Source organism: Crocodylus siamensis, chromosome 10, assembly GCF_052110815.1.
Source record: "Crocodylus siamensis isolate JL-2025a chromosome 10, ASM5211081v1, whole genome shotgun sequence".
NCBI lineage: Eukaryota > Metazoa > Chordata > Crocodylia > Crocodylidae > Crocodylus > Crocodylus siamensis.
Window position 1 is genome coordinate 38,077,273 of NC_143404.1, and position 23,653 is coordinate 38,100,925.

The 23,653-nt window shown below is 49.8% G+C and overlaps 1 protein-coding gene across 1 annotated transcript in view; it reads left to right on the forward strand.

Annotated features, from left to right (window-relative positions):
• The first annotated feature begins 3,383 nt into the window (after positions 1–3,383).
• LOC149856471 (uncharacterized) overlaps positions 3,384–23,653 on the forward strand; it is a 92,582-nt gene continuing 72,312 nt past the window's right edge. The window contains exons 1-4 of the mRNA XM_090064072.1: positions 3,384–6,038; positions 8,483–10,999; positions 12,317–12,559; positions 12,631–15,102. Coding sequence (XP_089920198.1) covers positions 3,606–6,038; positions 8,483–10,999; positions 12,317–12,559; positions 12,631–15,102 — 7,665 coding nt within the window. The 5' untranslated portion in view covers positions 3,384–3,605. The remainder of the gene's footprint in view (positions 6,039–8,482; positions 11,000–12,316; positions 12,560–12,630; positions 15,103–23,653) is intronic.

Below are 23,653 nucleotides of genomic sequence, written 5' to 3' on the forward strand. Positions count from 1 at the left end.
GACAGAGGGGGATCTTAGCCTCATGAGGTGGGCAGAGAACTTCTGTTTGGAAGGCCTTTGCCTGAAGTGCCTTTATTGAAGAGGAGCTTTCTGTATTGTTGTTCAGCGTACTCTTAACAGGAGGAAAAGTCCCTATTTAGGAGCAGAAGTGGAAGGAAACTTTTTGAGACAACATCATGGAAACCTTCTGAGGTTGAGGGATTGAAAGGGTAGGATCTCAAGGATGGAAGGAGTTAGACCTCCACACTAGAAGCCTGGACTGGCTTCGGGGAGGGGAGCAGGGGCACTTGGAGAGATGAGAGGAGGCTGCAGAGGTCCTAAGCAAGCGTCTCTCCCCCTCTTATCCCCCCGAGGAGTCTGAGACAGAGCAGTCTATAAAGAAAAAAAATCCTTTATTGACTTGGGCAGAGCAATCTATTAAAGAAATCTATTCCCCAAACCCTGTTATTTACATGAGGGTTATGTTGGCTGGGTGGTTAAGGCTCTTGTTACTTGGGGGCACTGCGTGACATGCTGAAGACTGTCCTCAGTGGACCTGGCTTTGAATATGTACTGACTGTATTTACATATGATGGATTTCATTTGAAACACAAATAACCAAATGTCATTCCTGAATTGCACATACACCAGAAATTCATACCTATGGCTTTAAGGCATAGATGGGTCTGTCTATAGTGAGGTAGTGATGACAACAGTTTTTAACTACGAGGGTCACAGGGGTCTCTGTTTTCCTATGTTTGGATCTTGATAGTTTACGATAATGTGTTTTACAATGGTTGCGCTAATAACTAAATTAAGAGTCTAAAATGTCCCAAAGGGGATTGTATTTCTCTATAGCACATGGAAGAATAAGTAGTATCATAATGATAATAACCTAACACTATAAGCCCTAGAAGCCTTTGGCCGCCTCCAGTATCTTCATTCATTCCCATCTGTTATGTGCCTTCTTCCTCCAGTCCTCCACCTTTAATTTCTGTAGGTCTGACACGGTATCATTTAGCCAACTTTGGCTTGTTCACTGCAGTAGCTCTGAGGAGGACTTTCTTTGGTGTCCAGATCACTTCCATTCTTTCAACCTGGCCCAGCAGCTGTAATCGCTGTGTCAGGACTGGGTCTCTGTACAATTGTTGTAATTCATTAGCGGCACTTGTGAGCCATTCTTGTGTTATGCAATCATACTGTGCAACAAATGATTTCCATAAAATCTTCCTTTCAAAGAGATCGAATAATATCTCATCTGCTTGTAAAAGAACCCAGGATTGACTGCCTAAATTAGACATGAACTGACTATGCTTTTGTAGACTTGAAGCTTAGTTTACCTTGGGATGAGTTTGGTTGGATGACAGGAGCTTGTGCAATGCAAAGCATCTCTGTTTCCATTCTCGCTTTAATTTCTATTCTCCCTTTAATTTTTTTCCTTTGTATTACCATCTAGTCCTATGATAGTCTAAATACTGGAAGTGGGTTACTGTACTTGCCTGAAAATTTGTGTTGTTTATTGTTATGGGAGGTCCCTGATTTACTGCTGTTCTATTTAGAGCAGATATTGTATTTTATCAGTTTCACTTCTAATCTGAATTTCTTTGCTTTATTTTTTAATCAGGTACATACAGCTACTATATCATTCATCTTTTCACTTTTGAGATTGATATCATCAGCATATGCAAGGGTCTCTGTGCAGCTGAACTCCTCCCCTCATGCTATTTCTGCTTCTGATTACTTTTCTCAGTGCCAGGTGGAATTGGATCAGACACAAACGATCTCCCTGTCTCAAGCCTGTTCTGATTGGGGAAGGATCCGATCTTACTGCAAAGGAGCTACCTCTGTTTCTTGATCCATGCATGCAAACTTGAATTCATCCAATTAGTTTGTTGAGAATTCCTGATTCAGCTAATAGGCCCAATACAGTTTCTGCAAGTCTATGAATAGAATGTGTACCCTTTGATTACATTCCCATTTGTTTCAAGTATTTGTCTTAGTGAAGAGACTTGGTCTGTCCTTGATCGGTTCTTGTGAAATCCACACTGGTATTCTCCCCAAATGTCTGCATATGGTAATAAGCACCATAGCAAGATGTTAGGAAATACTTGTCTAAATAGTCGTTAATAGGATGATACCTCTGTAATCCTGACATTCTAGTTTGCTTCCTTTTGTGAAGATGGGACACATTAAGGAAGAACGATAATCGAATAATTATTTAATAACGGGATATGAAAAGCTGGCAGCCTGGCAACGCTTGATTGGATTAGGTATATAAACTTACTTTGATTTATATTTTGTTAGGGTTGTAAAGTTGGACATCTGTGCATCAAAACAAAGTTACAATATGGAGCATTTGAACAGCAATGTATTCGCCGTGTATTCGCTGTCTTTTGTAATGCAGGTGAGGATGAAGGAGATTTCTAGTATCTGTATTTATAGCATAGCCCGGAACAAAAGAAACGATTCCTAATAGTTTTAGACCCTCCTTCTTTGGAAGACAACTCTGAAAGAAAAAGAGAAATCACAATGGCGTGAGAGAGAAATTAGAGCATGGTTCTGCAAAAAGTTGTAGAATTGAGACTTCCTCCTGTCACTGTCAGTTTAAAAATGGTTTGTCAAGCATTTCTGATTGTCTTTAGATGAATCTCAAGTGCTTTTGGGCATGCGTAGATGTGTCCGACGAAAAAGGGTTAAAAGTCATAGAAAGGTCGCATTCATATATATATATACATATATATATATATATATACACACATACACACACACATACACTAGCCTTGTTGTCCTCAAGAGTGAGGGGGTGGGTGCTGGGAGGAAGTGCCCCCACCTAATGCCCCATGCTGCCGCTGTTCTTCCTCTTGCAGGGAGTGGGGTGCGGAACTCCCCCACCCTCTGTCCAGTCCTCAGGGTGGTGGCATTGGCAGGTTTGGAGCACAGCTGTTACAGTCAGCAAATCAGAATGAAAACAAAGCCTTTGGACAGACAGACAGAAAGACTTAGGCTTTTCTAATAGATAGATAGATGGATGGATGCAGGAAGATCCAGATATTCTCCACACATTCAGATAAATCTTTGCAGTAAAAACCCCAAAGCAACAGGCAGGCGAGAGTAATTTTCACAGTAATATTTAACCGATAGTTATATATAAAAAGAGCATCCCGAGGAGAAGGTTAGGTTCTACTGCAGAACTTCTGGGCTGCACGACAACGGCATCACTAAATACACGCTGCATGTACCTTTAAAAAAGGATAAAGTCCTATGCATCCATCAGTGGAGCCGCAGCGACGTCTGCTCAGATCCCTGCAGTTCCCCGACCGCGACTCCGAGTGCCGCTGTTGGCCAATACGGAGCGGCGCTGCCGCCTGGGATCCATTGGAGCCTCCTGCAGTGCGCTTGCTCAGACAGCGCGGAGCAGGAAGAAAGCAAAGCAGAGACCTTCAGAGTCAGCTGAGAAGAGCAAAGAAACCTCAGCAAAGCACTCGGGACAGAGACTGAGCAGGGAACGCGGACCCGGTGCCTCGCCAGTGCCCTGCCTGCTGCCGTTTGTCTGGGATTTCTTACAGCCTAACACGATCGACACGGAGAAAAGCAAGACGCTGGGCAACACTCTCCAGGGGACGGCAATGAAAACACTGCACACACACAGCGGCAAGGGGGCCGAATGGCAAGTACTGTCCTTTCACGTCTTGCTGTCCCTGCTCTGCGGGGCGGTCTCGGCGCAGATTCACTACTCGATCCCCGAGGAAATGCCCAAAGGGTCCCTCGTGGGCAATGTCGCCACGGATCTGGGGCTGAGTGTGCGAGAACTGCCCCATCGCAGGCTCCGGGTTGTCTCTGCCGCCAGAAGACAATACTTCTCGGTGAAGGGCGAAAACGGGAACCTGCATGTGAGTGACCGGATAGACCGGGAGGAAATGTGCGGGAAGGCCCCGCTCTGCGCTCTCGCTTTCGAAGCCGTGGTGGAAAATCCCCTGAACGTTTTCCACATCACCGTCGACATCCAGGACATCAACGACAACGCGCCGCGCTTCCTACGAGACAGCAACACACTGGAGATCAATGAATTGACGCTCCCAGGAGCCCGCTTCTCGCTGGGAAATGCCCTGGACCCGGACGTGGGCTCGAACTCCCTGCAGAGTTACCAGCTCAGCTCCAACGCCAACTTCGTGCTGGAGGTCAGGGAGAGCCAGGACGGCAGCAAGTACGCGGAGCTGGTGCTGCAGCAGGCGCTGGATCGGGAAAGGCAGCCCGGGCTGCACTTGGTGGTCACGGCGGCGGACGGGGGGCAGCCCGCCAGAACCGGCACGGCTCGGGTCTGGGTCATGGTCACCGACGCCAACGACAACGCGCCCGTTTTCTCCCGGGACGTCTACAAGGCGCGCGTGCGGGAGGGCGCCCCCGCGGGCTCCCTCGTGCTCCAGCTCAACGCCTCGGACAGCGACGAGGGCGCCAATGCGCACGTCACCTACGCGTTCAGCAACACCCTGGAAACGGCGGGCCAGAAATTCAGCCTGGAGGCGGAAACGGGGAGGATCACGGTGAGGGAGCCGCTGGACTTCGAGGAGACAGCAGCCTACACTTTGGAAGTGGAGGCAAAGGACGGCGGCGGCCTGGTGAGCCACTGCAAAGTGGAGATCGAGGTTGTGGACGAGAACGACAACGCGCCCGAGGTGAGCTTCACCTCCGTGTCCAGCCCCGTGCCCGAGGACTCCCAGCCCGGCACCGTGATCGCGCTGATCCATGTCAGCGATCCGGATTCCGGACCAAACGGAGAGGTGGCCTGCCGCCTCCCGGGGAATTTGCCCTTCAAGCTGGTGTCGTCGTCCAAGAACTACTACAAGCTGGTGACCGCCGGCGCCCTGGACAGAGAGCGCAGCCCCGACTACAACGTCACGGTGACGGCCACGGACAAGGGCGCGCCGCCGCTCGCCACGACGCAGACCGTCCGGCTGCAGGTCTCGGACGTCAACGACAACGCGCCGCTCTTCGAGGAAGCGTCGTACAGCGCCTACGTGGCGGAGAACAACCCGGCGGGGGCGTCGCTTCTCCGCGTGCGAGCCTCGGACCCCGACCTGGGCCGCAACGGCCGAGTCACCTACTCGCTGGTGAGCCCCGGCGGCGGCGGGGACAGGAGCGCGGCGGGGGCGCCGGCCTGGGCCCACGTGTCGGTGCAGGCGCAGAGCGGGGCCGTGGTGGCGCAGCGCTCCTTCGACTACGAGCAGCTGCGCGAGCTGCAGGTGGAGGTGGAGGCGCGAGACGGCGGGGCGCCGGCGCTGAGCAGCAGGGTGACGGTGCGCCTCTTCGTCCTGGACCGCAACGACAACGCGCCCGAGATCCTGTACCCCGCGCCGGGCGCCCTGGAGGTGGTGTCGCGCTCGGGCGCGGCGGGCTGCCTGGTGAGCAAGGTGGTGGCGGTGGACGCGGACTCGGGCCACAACGCCTGGCTGTCGTACGAGCTGGTGGCGGCGGCCGAGCCGGCGCTCTTCACGGTGGGGCTGCGCAGCGGCGAGGTGCGGACGGCGCGCGCCCCGGCGGACGGCGACGGCGCCCGGCACCGCCTGCTCGCCGTGGTGAAGGACAACGGGCAGCCGCCGCTGTCGGCCACGGCCACGCTGCAGGTGGTGCTGGCCGAGAGCGCGCGCGAGGCGCTGCCCGAGCTGGCCGAGGCCGAGGCGGCCGGGGCCGAGGCCGAGGCGGCCGCCCTGCAGTTCTACTTGGTGCTGGCGCTGGCTCTCGTGTCCTTCCTGCTCCTCCTGGCCGTCGCCCTGGCCGTCCTGGACAGGCTGCGGGGGCCAAGGCCTCCCCGCCTACTCGCGTGCCTGGCCCCGGCCCCAGCTTCCGAGCGCGGCCCCTGGTTCCCCCCGACCTACGAGGACGGCACGTTGCCCTACTCCTACCAGCTGTGTTTGTCCTCGGACGCCGGAAAAGAGGACCTCGGCCACCTGAAGCCGCGGGTGCCGGCAGCCGGGAGCATCCTGTGCGGCGCCAGCCCTGGGGTGTTGCCTGCGGAGAACGGCGGTGGCGCCTTCCAAGCCGAGATGGAGCCTGCGCAGGAGGTGAGCGTGTGGTTTCAGACTCCTCCTTCTGTGCAGCAATGAGATTTAAAAATCTGGCTCGTGAACGAATGCAGGCGATTCTTTTATACTACAACGTCCCTTTTTTTCCGCTCTTCCTTCTTCTGTAACGCTGTGTTGGGTGTAAACCTCATTTAGGATTTGTGTAATAGGCATCATACAGAAGTAATGCGTCCTCTGTGTCGGGGAGGAGATGAGGCCTGTTAGCGGAGAGGGACTTGGTGATGGTTTGCTAAGTATTCTGTGTCGTGATAATTTTGGAGTGTCATCCACGGGCACCATGGGTGTAGCAACTTAAAAGCGGCGACAGCCGCTACTAACAAGGTTAGTGTTTTTACTTTATTATAATAATAGTTTTATTTTAACACTTGTACCAGAATACTGATCCGCTATGGAAAATAGATGAGTTTTTGGTGAAAGGAATTTCTATTTTATGTTTGAAAACCGGTTTCCTGTTAAGCAACCTTGCTTGTTTAATTTTCCTTCAGGTCTTGAATACAGTAATGATCACAAATTTGCCTCACATATATGCTCTTCATTTTGCCCCGGGTGCCCTTTATTCACGTCACTGTTATACTGACAGATATTCAGGTGCGATGTGTAGTTAGAGGAGTTTCTGACGCTCTCATCCCCGTGAGTGACTCCTGAAACTCCTCCCAAAAACGTGATCATCGATACCATTTATCAGGCTCTCAGGTATTCTGTGCTCCCGGAGAAAGATATTTACCTCACGAAATTTGTTTTTTTTCTCTTACATCTTCCTGTCAAGGTCTCTTCTTTAGTTACCATTGGTTCAAATGCTATGTATGTATAAGAAGCCACACAGTTTCTTAGACTGCCCTTATTTGCCCTAGTATATAGGAACTGGTAATAATTTATAGCCTTGCAGAGCACTTGGCATATCCACAACTAGAAGTAAGGCTGGCTTATTCTGGAAAACGCTAAAAGTTTTCCTTTCAGTATCAGAAATGTTCTCTGACTAGCCCTCTAAGACAGCAAGTTTTTCACCTTGAGAAAAGTCACCCGTGTGTAACTTACTTACGATTACATCGGCGCTGCGATAATATGATTTTGGAAATAGTGGTACGAAGCCTGTTCCAGAGGCAGGAGGCAGAATGAGGATATTTTCGCTGGCTGGCTGATGTTTGAATGGTGGCAGACATTTGTCACTGCTAGGAAATATTTCTTTCCCTAAAAGATGTGGCCTTGTGAAGAGGTAGTAGAGGAAATGCTTCTAGTGCTTGTAAAGGGAAGAGTTGCATTTTATCAAAATGACAGCCTTGAGGGACTGCAAGGGACTTCAACAGCTCGAGTCTGCTGCTCTGCACCGAGTTGATACTGGTACCTCACAGCTGGTATTTGTAAGTGCCTGTGTGGGTGTGTGGTGTACAAATATGTGAGATTGCATATTTCCTGTTGGTGACTAGTAAGTGTTATACTTGGTTGCTACAGTTCTCAAGGATATCGCTAGCCTTACATTTTACTGGATAGAAGGAAATGGAAATACTGCTGAAGTGTAAAATATACAGGATAACATTACATTGCATCCCTTATACATACAGTTCACTAAAAGGTAATTACTATTTCCCAGGGACTAATGGTGCTGACTGGGATAAGTCCATAATCAGGTCACCTGCTACCTTAAGTCAGATACAAGAAACACCTCTCTCCTTCCACCACTAACTGGGAGGCAGAGCTCTCTATGCAGTGCCGAACTCCTCCCGTTACCAACATTCAGAGAGACTCAGCTCCAATTTTCAGCCATAGAAAACACGCCTTTGCCTGCCATTTATATTGCTTCCATTGAGATGACAATGAATACTGCAAATGAAAAACAGATACGAACACTGAAATACAATGGAAATCTACAAGTCAAAATCCGGGGCTAAAATTCAGTTTTCTCAGGCAGTGACAACATTCTACCACTCAGTAACAACCTCACCAAAGGTGTACATCAGTTTATTCCAGCCTTGTAGTACATAAGGAAAGTTGACATAAAAGGACAAACAAGTGGACAAGTCAGCACAGAGACATAGACACAGAGGTATTATGTCCGGGAAGCCATCTACAATTATAGTGAAAATACTGAAAGCAAAAACAGTAAGGCATAAGATTAACTCCACTGCTAATCCGTCGGGAACACTTCAGTCTTTAATTCCTCGTTCAGAATGGGAAAAAGAAGCACCTCTGGCACTTTAAGTATCAAAGGAAATCACCTCCCAAACTTTCTACTAAAGAGAGTCTGCAATAATTGGTTGCGACTGTGAGCGCCGCTGTTCACCAATCAGGGAGAGAAACGCGCCGAGAGATCCAGCCAGCCCGGCGCCGCCCCGCACGGCTCGGAGCACCGAGAGCTCAGACAGCCCCTGGCTCAGGACTGACTGTGTGTGCAGGCTATTCGCGGAAACCGGCCGATGGGTTAACAGCTGTTTGTTGTCAGAGACGATCGGGCCGAGAACACCTCCAAGCAGCAGCGCTCGGCGGCGGCGGGGCAGTGGATCCCCCGTACCGCCATGGCCAGTTGCGGGGCACAAGGGCTGCGGCGCGGCGCAGGGCGAGCCGTGCTGTGCTGCGTGGTGCTGGGCGTGTGCGGGGCCGCTGCGGCCGCGCAGATTCGCTACTCGATCCCCGAGGAAACGCAGAAAGGCTCTTTCGTGGGCAACATCGCGCAGGACCTGGGGCTGGAGCCCAAGGCGCTGCCGGAGCGCGGCGTGCGGGTGATTTCCAGAGGTAGGACGCAGTATTTCGCTTTGAATGTAAAGAGCGGCCATTTAATCACGGCGGAGCTGCTAGACAGGGAGCAGCTGTGCGGCCGTGCCGAGAAGTGTCTGCTGAGCTGCGAGGTTTTAGTGGAGCATGACATGAAGATGTATGGAGTGGAAGTTGATATCACAGATATAAACGACAACGCTCCCAGCTTCCCAGCAGGGGAAATGGAAATAAAAGTCAGTGAAACGACAGCCCCAGGATCCCGGTTCCCCTTGCATAATGCGCAGGATCCTGATTTGGGTACTAATTCTCTCCAGAGCTACAAACTGAGCGGTAACGAACATTTCTCCTTGGAAGTGCAAACTGCATCTGAGAGTGTTAACCCCCCCGAGTTAGTGCTGGAGAAGCCCCTGGACCGGGAAGAGCAGGCTGCCCACGACCTCGTCCTCACCGCCACTGACGGCGGAGATCCGGTCCGCTCGGGCACGGCGCGGATCCACGTGGTGGTGCTCGATGCCAATGACAACGCGCCCGTGTTCAGCCAGCCGCTCTACCGCGTGAGCGTGCGGGAGAACGTGCCCGTGGGCACCACGGTGGCTACAGTGAAAGCCACGGATCTGGACGAAGGCGTTAACGGAGACGTGATATACTCCTTGCATATCACAGACCAGGCTTCCCAAATATTCCAGCTGGACTCTAGGACAGGAGATATAACGGTCTTCAGGAACCTGGACTACGAGCAATCCACGTTATATGAAATGGAGGTGAGGGCGCACGACGCCGGAGGCCTCTTGGACAGGTCGAAGGTCGTAATCTCCGTCAGCGACGTGAACGACAACGTCCCCGAGATCAGGATCACCTCCCTGCTCCGCTCCGTCCCCGAGGACTCCCCGCCGGGGACCGTGATCGCCCTCTTGATCGTGCAGGACCAGGACGCCGGAGAGAACGGCGCGGTGTCGTGCTCCATCCCGGACCACGTCCCCTTCCGGCTGCAGAAATCCGCGGACAAATATTACACGTTGGTGACGGCCAGAGAGCTGGACCGGGAGGAGGCGGCGCACTACAACGTGACGGTGACGGCCCGGGACGGCGGGGCGCCGCCGCTGTGGGCCGCCACGACGCTGGCGGTGCAGGTGTCGGACGTGAACGACAACGCGCCGGCCTTCAGCCAGGCGTCGTACAGCGTGTGGGTGAGCGAGAACAACGCCCGCGGCGCCTCGGTGTTCTGCGCGCGCGCGGCCGACGCGGACTGGGGCGACAACGCGCGGGTGACGTACTGGCTGGCGGAGGGCGAGCTGCAGGGCGCGCCGCTGTCGTCGTGGCTGTCGGTGCAGGCGGAGAGCGGCGCGGTGCATGCGCTGCGCGCCCTGGACTACGAGCAGGTGCGCGAGATCCGCTTCGCCGTGGAGGCGCGGGACGGCGGGTCGCCGCCGCTGCGCAGCAGCGCCTCGGTCACGCTGCTGGTGCTGGACCAGAACGACAACCGGCCCGAGATCCTGTACCCGGCGGCGCCCCGCGACGGCTCGACGGGCGTGGAGCTGGCGCCGCGCGCGGCCGAGCCGGGCTACCTGGTGACCAAGGTGGTGGCGGTGGACGCGGACGCGGGGCAGAACGCCTGGCTGTCGTACGAGCTGCTCCGCGCCAGCGAGCCGGGGCTCTTCGCGCTGGGCGCGCACACGGGCGAGCTCCGCACGGCGCGCGCCCTGGGCGACAGGGACGCGCTGCAGCACCGCCTGGTGGTGGGCGTGCGCGACAACGGGCAGCCGCCGCTGTCGGCCAGCGTCACGCTCACGGTGGCCGTGGCCGACAGCATCCCCGAGCTGCTGGCCGAGCTGGGCAGCCTGGCGGCGCCGGCGGCCGAGGCGCAGGCCAGCCTCACCTTGTACCTGGTGGTGGCCGTGGCCGCCGTGTCGTGCCTCTTCCTCGCCTTCCTCATCGCGCTGCTGGGCCTGCGCCTGCGCCGCTGGCGGCGGGCGCAGCTGCTGGGCTCGGCCGGCGGCGCCCTGGCCGGGGTGCCCGTCTCGCACTTCGCGGGCATCGACGGCGTCCGCGCTTTCCTGCACTCCTACTCCCAGGACGTGTGTCTCACGGCGGGCTCCAGGAAGAGCCAGTGGAGCTTCGGCCCGCCCAGCTCTGCCGGCACCCTGCCCCGGCCGCCGGCCGCCCAGGCCAAGGAGCCTCCCGCGGTGGCTGAGCATGCGGAGGCGAGTGAGGCGGACCAGGCCGCGCTGCAGGTGAGCCGAGGCCTTTATTGCATATGGTACTTTGTTTAAACGTATTGGTACATGATTAATTACGAGGGCTGAGAAGTTGAGAATGGCTGTTTGTTTACCTCTTTGAACCCTCTGTAGGTTAGGCAGGTCCTTCTTGCTTCTGCTGTTTCGGACAACTGCCGTACCCATACTTCATTGTGAGGAAGTATGTAAACTTGTAGAAAGCCCCTCCTTTGGGAAATTTACTTTGCAAAAAGATATTTTGATTACCTTGATTCATGAAAGAATCTTTTTCTTTTCAGCTGTGTGCAGTTTTACTCACTTGCTCCCTTACTTGAAGACTGCAGTATATTAGCCTACCAAAAGAGCGAGCGTTAATTTAAGAGGGTCAAGTTTATTTGAAATGCTGACATTTACTAACCTGAGAAACAAACGTCCTCTAGTCTGTCCTGCGCCTCTTACTGTCTCACAGACATACCTTGGAGAAGCACACCACAACTAACCTTGCTTTTCCAGCCTTTTTGCGAGATATTTTATCTTCCTTTTAATTTCTCCTTCAGGAATTTTGTCTTATTTTCTGCGGTTGAAAAGTTGAGAGTAGGGGTTAGGTATTAGGCATTTGATACGGTTTATACACAAGAGAAGAGAGGCTCATCTACCTCTTTATTTATTACAGACTCATATCTACATCAGGGGTGCTTATCATAAAAAATATATGAATGGTTCATTACACGATCCTTGGTGTAATAGACCTATAAAGATCTAAAGTATTTTATTTAATTATAAATTAATTATTTTGTTCATTTTTATTATTAATTACGGGGTTTTTTAATAGCTTTATGTTTGTATTGCCACATTCTGTTGTCCTAATTTATTGTTACATCTTGGTAAAGTGTTGTAGTATCAGACACTTGTTCCCGAGGCTTCACATACGGAACAATAAAGGTTTGCTTCAGACTGCATTCCTTAATTACATTGTCACCTAAGGAAACAGAACTCTCTCTCAGTTCTGAAGTAAAAAACGCATTGTCCATCAAAGACACATCTTCAAGAAGAAAAAGATATAAACATAAAATAAGCCCTAAAAGTAACGTCGGAAAAGGGTTTGCTCATAAGGCAGGTTGGGCTTTTCTCCCTGTCTCCACAATATATTGCTTTCTATCAAATATTTAAAAACTACCGTTTCTTGGATCTCATGAACACAGCTGCAGATCTAGACGCACCTTGCTGCAGCTGCTCGCTACATGTGATCAGTCATCAATCCATCAATTACTTAGGCACGCTTATACTTTCAGACTACAGTTTTTACCCGCCAAACAGTTCCGTGGCGTGTTTTAGATCAGACGAGCTTCAGCAGAGCCGCAGCGGCGCCCTGGTCAGATCGCTGCTACTGCACTTCTCCGGCTGCGACTCCGAGTGCCGCTGTTGGCCAATACGGAGCGGCGCTGCCGCCTGGGATCCATTGGAGCCTCCTGCACTGCGCTTGCTCAGACAGCGCGGAGCAGGGACGATGCAGCAGAAAAGGCTGATTTAGAATCTCTACAATTGCTTTCGGAAAAGGACATCACAGCAGAGTGCTCGGTACGGATAATCAGCAGACAAGCCACGCTCTGAGTACCCTTTCGGGCTGAAGATATTTTGCGACCAGAAAGAAAAAACACAAAGAGAAAAAAAAGTCGACAGAGACCGGGATGGAAATCAGACACAGAGAGCCGGACCGGGATCCCAAGCGGCAAATACTCTCCGTTATTTTATTGCTGTCCCTGCTCTGCGGGGCGGTCTCGGCACAGATTCGCTACTCGACCCCCGAGGAAATGCCCAAAGGGTCCCTCGTGGGCAATCTCGCCACGGATCTGGGGCTGAGTGTACGAGAACTGCCCCATCGCAGGCTCCGGGTTGTCTCTGCCGCCAGAAGACAATACTTCTCGGTGAAGGGCGAAAACGGGAACCTGCATGTGAGTGACCGGATAGACCGGGAGGAAATGTGCGGGAAGGCCCCGCTCTGCGCTCTCGCTTTCGAAGCCGTGGTGGAAAATCCCCTGAACGTTTTCCACATCACCGTCGACATCCAGGACATCAACGACAACGCGCCGCGCTTCCTCCAGGATAACAACACACTGGAGATCAATGAATTGACGCTCCCAGGAGCCCGTTTTCTCCTCGGAAATGCAGAAGACCCGGACGTGGGCTCGAACTCCCTGCAGAGTTACCAGCTCAGCTCCAACGCCAACTTCGTGCTGGAGGTCAGGGAGAGCCAGGACGGCAGCAAGTACGCGGAGCTGGTGCTGCAGCAGGCGCTGGATCGGGAAAGGCAGCCCGGGCTGCACTTGGTGGTCACGGCGGCGGACGGGGGGCAGCCCGCCAGAACCGGCACGGCTCGGGTCTGGGTCATGGTCACCGACGCCAACGACAACGCGCCCGTTTTCTCCCGGGACGTCCACAAGGCGCGCGTGCGGGAGGGCGCCCCCGCGGGCTCCCTCGTGCTCCAGCTCAACGCCTCGGACAGCGACGAGGGCGCCAATGCGCACGTCACCTACGCGTTCAGCAACACCCTGGAAACGGCGGGCCAGAAATTCAGCCTGGAGGCGGAAACGGGGAGGATCACGGTGAGGGAGCCGCTGGACTTCGAGGAGACAGCAGCCTACACCTTGGCAGTGGAGGCAAAGGACGGCGGCGGCCTGGTGAGCCACTGCAAAGTGGAGATCGAGGTTGTGGACGAGAACGACAACGCGCCCGAGGTGAGCTTCACCTCCGTGTCCAGCCCCGTGCCCGAGGACTCCCAGCCCGGCACCGTGATCGCGCTGATCCATGTCAGCGATCCGGATTCCGGACCAAACGGAGAGGTGGCCTGCCGCCTCCCGGGGAATTTGCCCTTCAAGCTGGTGTCGTCGTCCAAGAACTACTACAAGCTGGTGACCGCCGGCGCCCTGGACAGAGAGCGCAGCCCCGACTACAACGTCACGGTGACGGCCACGGACAAGGGCGCGCCGCCGCTCGCCACGACGCAGACCGTCCGGCTGCAGGTCTCGGACGTCAACGACAACGCGCCGCTCTTCGAGGAAGCGTCGTACAGCGCCTACGTGGCGGAGAACAACCCGGCGGGGGCGTCGCTTCTCCGCGTGCGAGCCTCGGACCCCGACCTGGGCCGCAACGGCCGAGTCACCTACTCGCTGGTGAGCCCCGGCGGCGGCGGGGACAGGAGCGCGGCGGGGGCGCCGGCCTGGGCCCACGTGTCGGTGCAGGCGCAGAGCGGGGCCGTGGTGGCGCAGCGCTCCTTCGACTACGAGCAGCTGCGCGAGCTGCAGGTGGAGGTGGAGGCGCGAGACGGCGGGGCGCCGGCGCTGAGCAGCAGGGTGACGGTGCGCCTCTTCGTCCTGGACCGCAACGACAACGCGCCCGAGATCCTGTACCCCGCGCCGGGCGCCCTGGAGGTGGTGTCGCGCTCGGGCGCGGCGGGCTGCCTGGTGAGCAAGGTGGTGGCGGTGGACGCGGACTCGGGCCACAACGCCTGGCTGTCGTACGAGCTGGTGGCGGCGGCCGAGCCGGCGCTCTTCACGGTGGGGCTGCGCAGCGGCGAGGTGCGGACGGCGCGCGCCCCGGCGGACGGCGACGGCGCCCGGCACCGCCTGCTCGCCGTGGTGAAGGACAACGGGCAGCCGCCGCTGTCGGCCACGGCCACGCTGCAGGTGGTGCTGGCCGAGAGCGCGCGCGAGGCGCTGCCCGAGCTGGCCGAGGCCGAGGCGGCCGGGGCCTCGGACTATTGGTCTGGCTTGAACATGATTTTGGTGATCGCTCTCGCTTTGGTGTCATTTCTCTTCCTTGTTACAGCGATTCTTGTTTTAAGTTTGAAACACCAGAGAGCTGGGAGCTCCCCGGCTCTGGAGTCCTGCAGTAAGGAGTTTTATTCCAGTCTCGGCCCTACGTTTTCGTGCAACTACAGCAACGGGACCCTGCCGGTACCATATTCCTACGAGGTGTCCGTCGCTGAGGAGTCGGGCCAGAAAGACTTCGTCTTTCTCCGACCGGGTCAAGCGGCTTTGACCGAGAGTCTCCTCTCTGCTGAGGACTCCGGCATCGGGAGCGAGTCTGGCAGGGGAAACCCTAGTCCTGACAGCCAGGCCCAGGTAAGTCGTCTTGCTTTACTACAGCTCACCCTATAGTGCAGAATAGTAGTTTAGCTTCCCCGCAGCCCTGCCACACCTGAAGTGGCTTTTAATATGCCTTCGCTTTAGCAGATATGCTGCACAGGTTAATAGGGAAAATCCCATTAATCTCTTAAATCCCAATCTGAACAATATAATTTGTATTAAAATACTAGAAAAGTGCCCTGTCCACATGTAGGAGTCTCTGCTTCCCGTGTGCAAAACATGTCTTTATAGTCTGAGTACTTTTCGGTTAATAATCTGCTTCTTTGTATTTTATTGGGGAAATTTTTGGTCTGGAAAAGTCCAGTTCCAGATCCTATTCCATCTACTGAGCACTTACCTGGGATCCTTTTCCATCTTGCCCAGGTCCTCGAAAAAAACGTGAAGATTATTGGCTCTCCTGTTGGCTACTGTTTGTGACTTGTCTTATTTATGACTAAGTGTATACTGGGTCCAGTAAAATAAGTTTCTTAAGACTTTTTTTTTATGGACATTAGCAGAGTAGAACAGGATCACAGTCTAGTACCTAAATACATTTGGGCACCTTATAGGTCAGTCAAGATTAGGCCTCCCAGTGTCTTCCTTTCCATGTTGGAAGTGCTGAAGTCATAAACTCATTGGACATAAGAGGAATTTAAAAATAATTATACAATTCTTCCTAATATTCTGATATGTTTCCAAATTGAGGCACATCATATGAGGGCTTAACGTCTCCTGATGAGGTATTTCCACAATTTACCCTGTCAAGTTACTCCCTTTCTTTAAATATCCTTTTAACTCCTAGCATTTTTCTAATATCTAACTGGAGAGTCCTCTTGGCAATTTTTCATCTTTGCTCCCGCATGCTGCACTTCTATAATAACTAGTGACATCACTTCCCTTTTTGGTAACATATAGTTTATTTTTGGTGTATCATCTACTCCGCTTTGAGGTTACTCAAGGCCTCTCTCTTTCCGTTACAAGCATGTTGTTTTATCCAAATGCAGTTTTTAATACAGTGTCTGTAGAAGATTTTTGAGGCCAAAATCTTTTCATCCTTGAACCCACATAACAGAAGAAGATATGCGCTCTTACGTTGTCTCCAACAGCGTGCGTTAGCTATAAAATATGGGGCAAAAGGGTAGTTTGGCATATGGAATTAGAACAGTAGTATTGTCATTATACCTCTGTCAGGAGTTCCCTTGGTTCTTGATTCTGCCAACAAATTTGTCAAGTGTGGTGGTGGCTTTCCTGTGTTAAACAAAATAGAGACTTCATATAGAATTGCACTGTGATTCATTCTGAAAATAAGATTTTAGTCCTGGCTGGTAATAAATATTTATTAACTCTGTGTTAGCTGTTTTTTGTGGAAGATAGTATAAACGTATCCTCTTTGTCCTTATGCAGTTAATAAATTAAAAATACTTATGTCTGAAAACCTGTTCACAATGAGATAAATGCTGGGTGGAGCAAACTGTCCCAGTAGGTTGTTGAGGAGATTAACTGATGAGTAGGGATCCTGGTTTTCTCTTATAAAAAATAATCCCCAATTTTCAGTTGACAAAAAGTAACCTAAAATCCACATTTTTCCATAGTTAAAAATGAAACACCACTCTATCTATATCTATATCTATATCTATATCTATATAAATAAAACTCTCAAGAGAGGTCCAGGTTGATAATAGCAATACTTACAGGGCTGAGTAACAAGCAGCATGATGGTGAGGCCCACAGGGAAGATTGGGGGAGCTAATATAATGATTTTTTATCAGAGAAAACCAGGATTCCTGCTAATGAGAGACAAGGTTATTTATCTGGTGATCTGATTCTTTCTGTTGCCAGGATTTTAGAGACCAAATAAGAAATACAGTTAAATAGCATTGAGTAAAATGGTTTCCAGTAGAAAGAGGCCACATTCCATGACAAATTAACTTAAAACATGTTATATTGTTTTGTTTCTATTTTTAAAAAGTAGAGAAATAATTGTGTGAAATATCAAGATGCTTTATGATCATATACTGCAGCAGAATTGTCCTATAAAGCCTACTGAATATTTCTGCTTTTGGTGTATCTAGATGGTTAGTTATATTTTTAATAATTGCAATATTTGGACTAGGAAGGAAAGTTATTATTCAGTAAATAACAGTTAATAAAGCCTGATAAATGTGGTAGGAGAAAAACAATTAAAGGTAGGAGAAAAACGATTAAAGGTATTTCCAAAAAGTCAGGATATTTTCTAATTTTCAGCACTGATTTTATCTGAACCAAGATCCAGATCTTTTATGCCAAAAAATAAAAGACTCCAGCACTTGTGTCAAGGTTCATGTCTAATTTGAAGAGTGTGATGCTATTGTCTGTGTCCTGAACTGTGATTATTTCTTGCTTAAGCTACCTGTAGGAAAGAGAATAACATCAAGTTGTTTACATAGAGGCCTGTGATATGGGACATTGGTATAATTAGAAGAGCCAGAGATAAACTACAGTAAGTGAAATCAATATTTCAGTTAAATAGATCTTTTGGCATGGATCAAGTTAAACAGGAGGTGCTAGTGGGCAAACTGTTGGAATCTTTTGTACTAGGAACATAAATTACTTCTGGCAGGTCACCTCTTCCAGAATGAAGGATGCAACATCTCCATTATAAACCTGTTTGCAGGGGTTTACAGGCTTAGTTGTAAATATTTATTACAGATTTAACTTTCATATGAAGCAAATTGAATATATAATTTTCTTTTTCACAGTTTGTAATATTTATTTATTCATTTTAATAAGAAAAGCAATATATTAGTCTTCAGAATTTCTGAAGTGTGGCTTCACATACTTTTGATGTGATTTAACTTTCAACACATATCATTAGGTATTCACGAAAGGAAATAACTGAGAAAAAGAATATCTTGACCCATCAGTCATATATAAAATAAGATTAATGTTGAATCTGATTTTAAAATTATGAAATATGTAGTGTCTCTTGCTTCTCTGTTCTTTTCAGATCTGAAAGCAAAGTGATGAAAATCATACCAGAACGATGTGAACATAAAGGGCCTGCTTTTCTGTAGCTCAGCACCTTCCATGCTCTTTTATACCAATGGTAACTTTGGCAGCATTTTACACCTCCTTTGCTTGTGCAAATAAAAACACAAGGTGCAGGACAACAGACAGGTCTGGTCAACATTTCCAACCATGTTCTGCAGCAGAAAGAGGTTCAAAAGAGTTTAAATGAGCTTCAGGAAAACAGGTGACTATCTGGATATAATACTGAATTAGCATTCTTTCTGAATCTAATAAGGTCTGTTATTAATTAGCTGTGCAATTTAAACTTGATTTAAACATGTCTTTGAAATAACTGAAATGTTTGTGTTAATCATACCCTATGAACTACACAATTTATGATCAAGTTTCATTGTAGGGAAGTGGTAGCATGATGATAAATTTGAATGCTGAAATTGTGTAAATTCCTTGTATTACTGTCTTTCTTTGGAGAAGGGTATCCAGGTTGTAGCTGTATTTGTTTAGAGGAAAAGGTATTCAGGACTCATAGTGGCGCTGATATCTTTTACTAGACCAACAAGATTTTTGCAAAAAAAAATTCTTTAATTGCAAGCTTTTGGGCACCAACACCTGAAATTATTGTTGGTTTGGTGAAATATATCATCTCTACTATGAGTCCTGATTGCCTTTTCTTTGAGAGAGTCTGTTCTTCTATTATGTAGGTGACCGCTGCTCCTCTGGATTATGGTGTACACATAAAAAGGTCTATGACCATTCCACCAAAACCTTCACCAAGTGTGCCTAGGTAAGGGTTTGGAGGAGTAGAGGCTGCCCAAGACTTATTACCCCCACCACTTTATACCATTGAGATAGAATGCAAAGGCCAGACCAAGTCCAAACATTCAGTGCCTCAGTGCTTGTAGCTGCTGCAGAGTAACAGATAAGAACTACTGTTGACTGCCTAATGCCTTAGTGAGGGCACATTTCTGTCAGGGTGATGTCCTTTAGCTTTTCTCCAGTGAAGACAGTGGGGTCTAGGGTTTTAAGGTTCCCATACTTGCCTTACTCTGGAGGTTGCAACATTGTGATAATTTTTAGGACCTATCCTGCCACAGGTAGTCATGCCACATTGCCACCAGGCCCTCCAGTCAGATTTCATAGACATTAGGGCTGGAAGGGACCCCGGAGGATCGAGTCCAGCCCCCTGCTCAAGAGGCAGGAAGTCAGCTGAGGTTATCGGATCTCAGCAAGATAAACATCCACATTTCTCTTGAAGGTTCAATGTAGGTGTTTGAACCACCTCTGATGGCAGACTATTCCAGACCTTGGGGGCTTGGACAGTAAAAAATTCTTCCTTATGTCCAGCCTAAAACAGTCTTGCAGTAGTTTAAAATGGTTCAACCTCGTCATCCCTTGGGGCGCTCTGGTGAAGAACTGTTCCCCCAGATACTGGTGGTCACCCCGATAAACTTATAGGTGGCCATCAGATCACCCCTGAGCCTGCACTTTTCCAAGCTAAAGAGCCACATAGCTTTCAGCCTGTTGTTGTTATGTCTGTTTTCCTGACCTCTGATCATGCATGTGGCTCCTCTCTGGACTCTCTCAAGCTTCTCCACATCCATTTTGAATTGTGGAGCCCAAAACTGGATGCAGTACTTCAGCTGCTGCCTCACCAAGCCCAAGTACAACGGGAGAATGACGTCCTGGGATTTGCTTGAGAAGCATCTGTGGATGTAAACCAGTGTTCTGCTCACTTTACAAGCCACAGCATCGCATTGCAGGCTCATGTTCATCTTGTGGTCAATCATGACCCCCAAGTCCCTTTCGTCCATAGTGCTAGCCAGCGTAGCACTGCTGAGCCAATAAGGATGCTACAGGTTTTTTCTCCCATGGTGGAGAACCTTGCATTTTTCAGTGTTCTCATGTCCGCCCATTTCCTGACCCCATCCAGGTCAGCCTGGATCACCCTCCTGTCCTCAGGTGTGGCTGCTTCACCCCAGAGTTTGGTGTCATCGGCAAACTTGGCCAGTCCGCTTCTGACTCCAATGTCCACATCATTAATGAAGATATTGGACAAAATAAATCCAAGGACAGAGCCTTGGGGGACCCCACTGGTCACAGAGCACCGTAACGATTGACTTCCATCAGCTACCACCCTCTGGGTCCGACCATGGAGCCAATTCCCCAGCCAGCAGATTGTGATGGACCCAAGGCCACAGTTGGCCAGTTTTACCAAGAGGTGATCATGGGATACCATATAGAAGGCTTTTTTGAAGTCAAGATATATGACATCAATCTCCTCTCCCTTGTCCAGGTGATAGGTGACCTGGTCATAAAAGGAAATGAGATTGGTCAAGCAAGACCTACCCGCAACAAACCCATGCTGGCTATCCCTCAGGATGTTGGCGTCAGCCAGTCTGTTAAGAACAGCCTCTTTAATAATCTTTTCTAAGACCTTTCCCGGGACAGAGGTCAGGCTGATGGGCCTGTAGTTTGCCGGATCCACTTTCCTCCCTTTCTTGAAGATAGGCACCACATTGGCCTTCTTCCCATCTTTGGGCACTTCAGGTTTGTACTTCCCTTTCCAATTGAGGAAATTATTGGCAAGGCAGTGTGCTGTGGAGGGACACAACAGCCCAGCAGCCACCTTGTCCCCTATAGAGTCAGGTTCACTCAATCAATTACTTAACTATATACAGATTTATTTTCACAACAAAACCATTAAAGGGTAAGGACATCGATTGTATATATATGTACACATTTACAAAACAATAAACCCTATAAAATACACACACACACACACACAGATATACCACACCCAGTTTGTGGGGGCCCTCTCCAATGGGGACCCTCTCTTCAGGGCAACTTACTACTACTCCACAGTCCCAAGAGAGCCTCTTGTTCTCCAGGTCAAGCTCTGTCCCTACTGGGTTTTCCTGCTGCCTGACTCTGCTGCTACCGTCCTGGTATAGGGCCACAGGCACTTCTGTGTGTAGTGGACACTTCGCCTTGTGCTAGGGACTAGAGGCCTGGACAGCCTTGTGCAGCACTGGGGCTTGGTCTCTTACCAGACCCTCTGGGCTGCGTCATCTGCACTGAGGTGCTGCCCCATGTCAGCAGCTGTAGACCCGAGCCACCTCAAGCGGCTTCCAGGGTCTCTCACCCTCGGTGCAGCACCTCCTGCATTGAGCTCCCAGCCTTGTTCCAGGGGTTGAGGACCTGAGCCATCCCAGGGGCTCCAAAGATCCTGTTCCATGCACCGGTCTGTGCACTGTCTCTGGCCGCACACCAGAGGTTGCAGACCCGAACTGCCTCACGCAGCTCCCAGGGTCTGGACGCCGTGCTGCACATGGAGAACCTAACCACTGGAGCTGTTCCCTGCTCCCCACTGATAGAAGTATTCAGGGGCTCTTCAGTCATATCCAGGACCAGTTCTTCTGTATAGTTAAACTAATTCTGTTAAAAAGAGAACCACAAGTTATTGATCAAGGTAATACATCAAAAATACACTGGAAAATAAATATAAAGAGAACCAGGGATTGATTTGGTTTTAATGATGGTGCCACGGTGATCTTGATGGTGTTAATCATAGATGTGTTAGCAGGAGACCTGTTGAATGATATCAGTGGTTCTCAAACTTTTTATACTTGAGGCACCCCAGATGGACATGAGGCACTCAGCTCTTAGCTTTTACCTGTTATTTGACTACAGAAAAATAATAGAACAATTCTTCTGTTACAAATAACTCAGGAGGTTTCAATGTTAGGGACTTCTATTTGAAATCTCTGGGTTTACCATGTCAATCATGTTTGCACATGTCATAGTGTTAACATTGTGTAGCACCCCATGTCACCCCTAAAAGGATCTCAAGGCATCCCAGGGCTGCCTGACACCCTAGTTGAGAATCACTGAATTACATTATTTAATCTTAGCCCCTATATCCTCTCTCAACCACTGGTTCTCAAACACTGTAGTGATATGTGGAAACCAAATACTTCGGGTGATGAAAGGGAAATGGATTGGAATTGAGAGTTCAGATAAATGGATTGAAATTGAAAGTGGAGATGGGAAAGGATGGGAGTGAGGACGGCACTGGGAAACGAGGCACCCGTGGGTCCCACAACATTCTCAGCCCCTTCTTACATAACAATTAAAATGTACCAACTACTGTCTTTCTGAAGCAGTCCCCCTTTGAAAGGGTTCAAAATACATGTGTCCACTTATCCATTGTTCTTCTGACTGAAATTGTATGAAAACTATGTGTCTGCCACTCTTCATGTGCAGTCATGAATGTCACCTAGACTGCTTCAATGAATTGGCTGTTAGTAAATGATTCCATGTTAAATTGCCCTTGACTTGCAAGAATTTATGTCTCATTCTATTTGTAGCACATCACCATGGTTAATTTCCATTCTGAAAAAACACAACTGGTTTATTTACTCCAAGCATTCAGTCGAAACATGTCTTTCCCCTCCAGCAAAAGCCTTTCAACATATTAATGGAATTGTTATAATTTCAGATGTCTTTAAACCCATCATCCTCGCAGTTTCATGGCACCTAAACAAGAAAAAGTCTAGGTATTGCAGTGGAGGGGTTAAACTTCCTTCTATGACAAACACGAATCAAGCCTTTATTTTATGACAAACATGAAAAAGCCAATCACTTTTTGCAGAAGGTTGCCCCCAACTGGAAATGGATTCCTGCTCAATGGGGCAAGTGAGACAAAAACTGTAGGGTATCATGCTAGCTTGTGTGATGTTGGTTACAGAAATTGGCATGCTGTAAGCATGCAGCCTCATGGGCTGCTGAGCTCCAGCAGACCTTTGTTACAAGAATACAATAAGCACTTTCCATATTTTATACATTAAAGTTTAGCATGAGATAGAAAGATGGAGTGACATTGCTCTATGAGACCCATTCAGTTTGGCAGGTGTTAGCACAGAGGACACATTGATAGGAAAAGAAGCATGGACACCAGGAAACACATGGGAAGTGTAGCCAAATGCCAGATGACATATAACAGGCTTCCACCAGCCCTCCTACTTTGCTCTCCTACTTTGGTGTGAGGGCTTCAAATATAGTATAAGCAGTGTGAAATAAAGTCCCCATAATATAGCATAGAATGGATGTGACTATCCACACCTAATATTCCTGGCTTGTCATCTAATGCTGTATGTATGCCACTGATGACAGGTGTGCAATTGTGCAACTGCCATCCTAAGAGGCATCATATCATACATATGACACTATCATAGTGTCATAGTGATAGTGACAATGCAATATCCCATTTTACTCTTTTACTGTGCCCAACTGGTTAACTCCTGCATTCTTGATCTTGAACTGATTTCGTTTCATTTTTCCATAGCTGTGCAGTTCTGGACTGCACTGACAGCCTCCCTCCTACCTGCTCCACCCCTGTTTCCCTTCTGCAATACCCATTCCAGGTCTCAATCTACTTTTCTAGAATACCAAATGAATGCCTTGATTTGTAGGGAGTCAGTTGCTACTTCCCAGGCCTGGGGGTGTTTTTACATCACGTCAGTGTTCTTCATTACCCTGTAGG